Source organism: Microtus ochrogaster, unplaced genomic scaffold, assembly GCF_000317375.1.
Source record: "Microtus ochrogaster isolate Prairie Vole_2 unplaced genomic scaffold, MicOch1.0 UNK5, whole genome shotgun sequence".
NCBI classification, from domain to species: Eukaryota; Metazoa; Chordata; class Mammalia; order Rodentia; family Cricetidae; genus Microtus; species Microtus ochrogaster.
In genome coordinates this window covers 4,209,616-4,215,724 of record NW_004949103.1, presented here as the reverse complement: position 1 = coordinate 4,215,724, position 6,109 = coordinate 4,209,616, and the positions used below count along the sequence as shown (strand labels likewise).

At 53.5% G+C, this 6,109-nt stretch overlaps 1 protein-coding gene across 1 annotated transcript; it reads right to left on the bottom strand.

Annotated features, from left to right (window-relative positions):
• Window positions 1-6: 6 nt before the first annotated feature.
• Window positions 7-1,536, bottom strand: Drd5 (dopamine receptor D5). Its single transcript, XM_005365966.2, has one exon. The coding sequence runs from the start codon at window positions 1,522-1,524 to the stop codon at window positions 91-93; it is 1,434 nt and encodes a 477-aa protein (XP_005366023.1). The 5' UTR covers window positions 1,525-1,536; the 3' UTR covers window positions 7-90.
• Window positions 1,537-6,109: the final 4,573 nt, after the last annotated feature.

Sequence of the window (6,109 nt, the reverse complement as noted above, 5' to 3'; positions counted from 1 at the left end):
GTGTGTGTGTGTGTGTGTGTGTGTGTGTGTGTGTGTGTGTGTGTATGCCTGCTAAAATGGCTGCAGTTTTATATTCCCATGAGGATGTTTCTAAGCAGTTTTATGGAAACAGTTGGGGGTGAGAGGGGAGATTTTGCCTAAGGAAACCTCCTCCTCCTCACAGTTAAGCTCCCAGACAGAGTGGGCAGCCGGTTCACAACCGTCTGGGGTGGTTGGAGAGATTTGGGACATGTGATCAGAAGGCCCCTCCTCTTCCTCATCCACCTCCCTGTCTGCAGAGGACACCACATTGGGGATCATGTGGACATAGGCAGCGGCGATCTCCTTATGGAAGACGGTGTCTTGATTGTAGGAGATGAGTTCATTGCTGATGTTCACAGTCTGCACGGGGGTCCGGAAGCAGAGGTGGTTGCACCCCAGCAACTGGGCAAACACCTTCCGGAAGTCAGCGTTGAAGGCATAGATGATGGGGTTGAGAGAGGAGTTGGCCCAGCCAAACCAGACGAATATGTCAAAGGTGGTCTCACTGACACAAGGGAAGCCAGTCCTTGGGCCCTGGGCATCCCCACTGCTGCAGAAAGGAACCATGCAGTTCAGGATAAAGAAAGGTAACCAACAACACACGAAGACCCCCATGATCACTGACAGTGTCTTGAAAACCTTGGTCTCCTTCTTGATGGATGCTCGCAGGCTGGGGTCAGGTTCGTAGGCCCCGCGACTTCGACAGCTCTGAGCATGCTCAGCTGCCCTCTCCAGGGAGGAGATTCGGCGGATCTGCACCTGGGCAATGCGGTAGATGCGTGTGTAGGTCACGATCATGATGGCCACCGGGATGTAGAAGCTAATGAGCGAGGAGGAGATGGCGTAAGTTCGGTTCAGGCTGGAGTCACAGTTCTCCGCCCTGCCTTCTCGCTCCCAGCCTTCCTCCCAGGGAGTCCCATTGGACAGTAGGCCCTCTCGGCCCTGGGAGCCTGCCTTGTTGTCTCTGTGCCAATTGAGTTGGACAGGAATGAAGGAAATGAGGATGGACAAGGCCCAAACCAGGCCCACCATGACCAGGGCTACGCGCTGGGTCATCTTGCGCTCGTAGCGGAAGGGCCTGGAGATAGCCCAGTAGCGGTCTACACTGATGATACACAGATTCAGGATGGAGGCAGTGGAACACATGATGTCAAAGGCCACCCACACATCGCAAAAAGCCCCAAAGGGCCAGTACCCAGCCACCTCAGCCACGGCTTTCCAGGGCATGACCAGCAATGCCACGAAGAGATCCGAGACTGCTAAGGATACGATGAAGATGTTGGTCATCTTGGCGCGCAGGTGGCGGCTGCGTACGATGGCTGCACACACTAGCACATTGCCAAGCAAGGTCCAGACTATGAGGAGAGTCAGGAGGCCGGCGGTAACCACCTGCGCGGGTCCCAGCTGGGCCGCTGAGTCCTCTGGGGCGCCCGCCTGCGCCAGCTGCCGCAGCAGCCCCAATCGCACCCGATGCGCGGTGCCATTGCGCCCAGGCGGCAGCATGTCCTTCTGGGTAGCACTGGCAAATCGACCCAACTTCGACCCTGCGCCCCCCTAGAAGCCCCATCTGGCACCCCAGAGGGTGCTCAGGGCCCTGCAACTGACCGTTCCCGGACCCGAGGGTCGCTCACCCTGCGCTGTACGGGATCCCGGAGCGGTGACCGCCTCGCGCGCCTCTGGTTCCCGCGATGGGGCAGGAAGCGACCAGTGCCCGCGGGCCGCCTGGTCTGCGATCCTGTGGCGGTAGAGAGTCGGGGGCCGCTGCGGCTGCTTCTGGTTCCCAGTCGGAGAAGCTTAGAGCGGCCGCCAAAGGGGGCCAGGGCCCGAGCAGCGGGCACCGGACGATCTCTGTGGTGGCTGCCAGGTCCCGCGCGCCCGCCCCTATCAGTCGCGCTACTGCCGCTCGCGCGCCCTCCCACCTGTGCCCTGGCGCCGTGACTCTCCGCGTCGTTTTCCGAATCCAGAGACTACACACAGGTCCGAGAGAGGCCCCAGTGTCACACCCTTGTTCCGAGTTTGGGAAATAGCTCCATCTCCCCAACATCAGGAGCCTCTTCCCGGCCACCTCTGGGGCTCCAGCCCTGGCCACGTTTGTAAGAGAGGTGGGACACGGCGGATCCAGACAAACTAGAGACTTGGGCATAGGAGGGCGGCCTTAGATGTGACAGCCGCGTCCTGAACCATATTCTGGGTCATAAGACCCTGAATTCCCTACTTAACTTTGGTGATCCTTGCTTTCTTCTCCCAGCAGAGACAATGAGATCTACTCCCCGGGTGCAGGAGAAGTTGGAAGAGTCACACAGAAGGTGCTCAGGAAATACTAACGCCTGAACCTCAAGGCCATCTGTGAGAACCAAGTCTCGACAAGAGTACTTCCCCACCAACCCTTACATAGAGTCGACCCTCCCTTCCTAATTTTGGATGTGCTCGATTTACCGGGGAAGGGGGGCGGCAGGTGACTCAGTGTTTCACAGAAACTAATGCCGAAAAAGCCCCAGCTGGAGAGGGAAAGGGAAACAGTGGGGAGAGCGAGAAGAGACAGCAGTGTTCCCCGCATTCACGCGTCTCTCAGACACTGAGTTCCTCATGATGTTCCTGTCTCTCTGGTGACGCTGAACTCAGTTGCCAGGGAAGGAAGCAGGCGCCTGAAGATTGCACCTCCCCTGATGGTGTTGCCTCGGGTTCCAGCTGCTTGTTCTACACCCAGATGCGCCTGCGCTTTGACCAGCTCCTCAGCCGCCCTCGCAACTGAGCCTCAAACACCCCTTCCCCTTAACATTCTTGCTCCTGGTTTTCTCCTGGGAGAGATGGACAGATCACCTCTCCCAGTGCCAGAGCACAAATTGGACAGTTCCCGCCTCTACTCTCCGCCACCAGGGGCCTTGTCTCTGAATTCCTTATGATATCACCATCCCGGTCTCCAGACTCTGACCTGGTCCCATGCCCACCCTCCACTCAACCACAAGCAGAGTTCTTTTCTGCTTTGTGATTGGGTAGCAAAATAGTACGGTTTCTCCTGGCTGGGAAGTTCCCTGTGAGTCTGGGCCTTTGGCCAGGCATACAGGACAGCTCATCAACATGCCCTTGCTCCCCTCTGCCCATGGCTCCTACTGCTTCTCCTGCGTTTCCTCCACATTTGCCCTGTGTTTGAGAAGGCAACAGTACCACTCCAAAGAAAGGCCCAGATGGGTCAGGTGGGAATTCCCAAACCTGAGCTAACCTGTACCCGACCCTGACATCCTGGAGAGGAACCCCTCATGGTGCTGGAAAAGAACTGGGACTCTTAGGAATAGGCTCAAAGTCCCGCCAGTCATTGCGCAACTACTAGATATGAGGCCCTATTATAGATGCGTGGACAGAGAGGCAGGTGGATGAGATCCATGCGGATGAACAGGTACCTCGGAGCTCTCAGGTTTGCAGCCTCGTATCTGTTCAACACACAAGTTTATTTTGTTCTCAGATGCTTTGGAACTCTGCAGTTCTGTCCATCCATTTATCCATCCAACAACCATGAAGCAGTAACTGATGGGAGGGGTGCAGCACATGTGTGTCACAGAAGGAAGAGGTTGGCATAACAAGGCAGGAGATCACCAGATCAGCAATGGGTTGTTTCCCAATGAGCACAAAGCTAATTCCGTGTCAGGGGCAGAACTATGACCTATAGATCCTGCTTAGGCCCTGGGGACACAGGGAGAATCACAGGCACACCCCTTCACATCTTGGATTCTAAGAAGAGACAAATTACTAAGCAGTTTGGGAATGAGGGTGTATCTCAGTGTGAGACTCCAAGTTCAATCCCCAGCACACAAAAAAATGATAGCCATAATAGTATAATTTCAAAATAAGGCTGTTTTATTTCCCGTTAAGTGTTATTCAAGAAGCAAAAGAGAGAGCATCTAGACTGGAGGGACAAGCTGCTTCCAAATGAATGATCCAAGAAGTACCTTGACAATCAGAAAAATGGGAGAGATTTAGCAAAGCAAATCACTCTGGAAGAGAGGACAAGCTGATGCAAAGGGCCTGAGGCAGAATGTCCTGGCCTGAGGAAAAATGCAAGGGTATGTGGGGCTATTGTAGCACAGTTGCCAAGAGAAAGAGAAGGTGTGAGATGGAGAAGGAGGTGAGCCCTGTTGCCATGGTGAAGACATTGAACCATGTTCTAAGTACCAGATGATTGGTGTTTAAATCTCCAACCCTCCCTTTCAGCCCAATCATTGTTTTGGGTGCACTTGACCATCTCTGCAACATTCAGAGCAACCTCCCTCCCCCCTCTGCTAGAGTCACTCCAGCTGTCCTTGGACAGACACCATGTGCTTCTTAACAGCAGCAATGGCACACTATTTGGAGGCTATGTGCTGGGCTATAGACAACAGCATATGGCAAGATCTGGAGAAGGTATGCAGCTACACTTAAGTCTGGACATTGACTCGGTTCCCTATCCACCATCAGGAGAAGTGGGAACCACAGAGAAAGGCTGCATGAAGATCCTCTGGATTCCAGCACAACTGAACTTCCGATAACACAGCAAGCACTAACCATCAGCCAGGGACAGATGGCTCCGACGTTCCAGCTCATTCTAGCGATAATCACCTCAGCTTGGGGTGGGTGTCATGGCCTTGGAGGCACCATTCACCACGCAGAATTTTCTGGTCTCCATGATAGAGGGAGGTATAGAAATGGCCCCATACATGCAGACCATAAGGATTGTTTGCCTGGCCTATCATACAAACACTGCAGAAAAGAGCTAAATGAATGTCTCTCTGCTAAGAAGTTAGGCTGGGGACTGGGGTGAGGCTTGCCTCTCTGCACAGGCTTCTTTCACGTTTGCAGTCAGGGAGAATGTGGCTTAGACAGAAAACAAGATGAGGCAGAGATGGAGGCAGAGCAGGAAGAGAGACTAAGACAGAGACAGAGACAGACACAAATGCACAGAGCGATGGAGAGATGAGAGGAGAGAGGGAAGGGAGAGACAAAGGGAAAAGTGAGAGACTATCTTACAATCTACTCACACCCCTGATGTTCACAGTTCCAAAGGTCAAGAAATCGCTTTTGGCTAAAAGGCATCTTTAGAGGTTCAGATGCCTCCTGTCATCCAAAAGCTCAGCCATGCGAGGAACAAAGCATGCTCAGGGGTGTGAGGAAAAGGTTGACTGACTGCCTGTCGGGCTGGCAGGGTGGGCAGGGCTAGAGGAGGGAGGCTCAGCGGGAGGGCAGGTGGGAATTCCTTGGCATTTGGGCACTAGGGCATGGCTGATAAGGAAGAGCATGTGCAAAGGCTCAGAGGCAGGCATGTGGGAAAGGTTTCTGCTACTCTGGTGTTGTACTCTGGAATCCAGAAGGCATGGCACCAGCTTCCCCTCTGTGGTGAAGACTGCATTCTCAGGGTCAGAGCACACAGCCAGGGAGGCATGGTATGCGCCTCTGTGGACATCTTCTAGGCACAAAGCTGGTTTAATTGAGAGGTGGTTTGGTTGTCACAGCACTTGCCTAGCATGCAGGAGGCCCTAGCTCCATTTCCAGCACCACTGAAGTGGATAAGGTGACAGTGATTCCAGGATGCAGGGGTGAAGGCAGAAGGACCTGAAGTTGTGGTGATTTGAATGAGAAAGTTCCCCATAAGCTCGTGTATTTGAAATGGTCCCCAGTTGCCGGTGCTATTTAGGGGAGAGTTAAGGAGGTGTGGCCTTGATGGAGGAAGTATGTCACTGGAGGCGGGCTTTGAGAGTTTAAAAACTGGTGCTGTCTCCAGTTGGCTCTCTCTGCTTTGTGTTTGGAGATCAAGATGTAAGCCCTCAACATCCAGTTCCTGCCACCATGGCTGCCACTTTCTGCCATGACTAGCTTATCCCTCTGGCACCCTAAACCCAAACAAACCCCTTCTTCTATAACTTGCCTTGATCACAGTGTTTTATCACAGTTCAATGTCATTCTTGCCTTTATCATGAGTTTGAGGCCATAGTAGGTGGCTTGAGACTCTGACTTTAAAAGGGAGGTGGGAAGTGCATTTCTGGGCTGCATCCACGTCTCACCTGACTCTTTCTGATGCTTTCAAAAGAGTCAACCAGAGTTAAAAAAGGAGGAGGAGGAG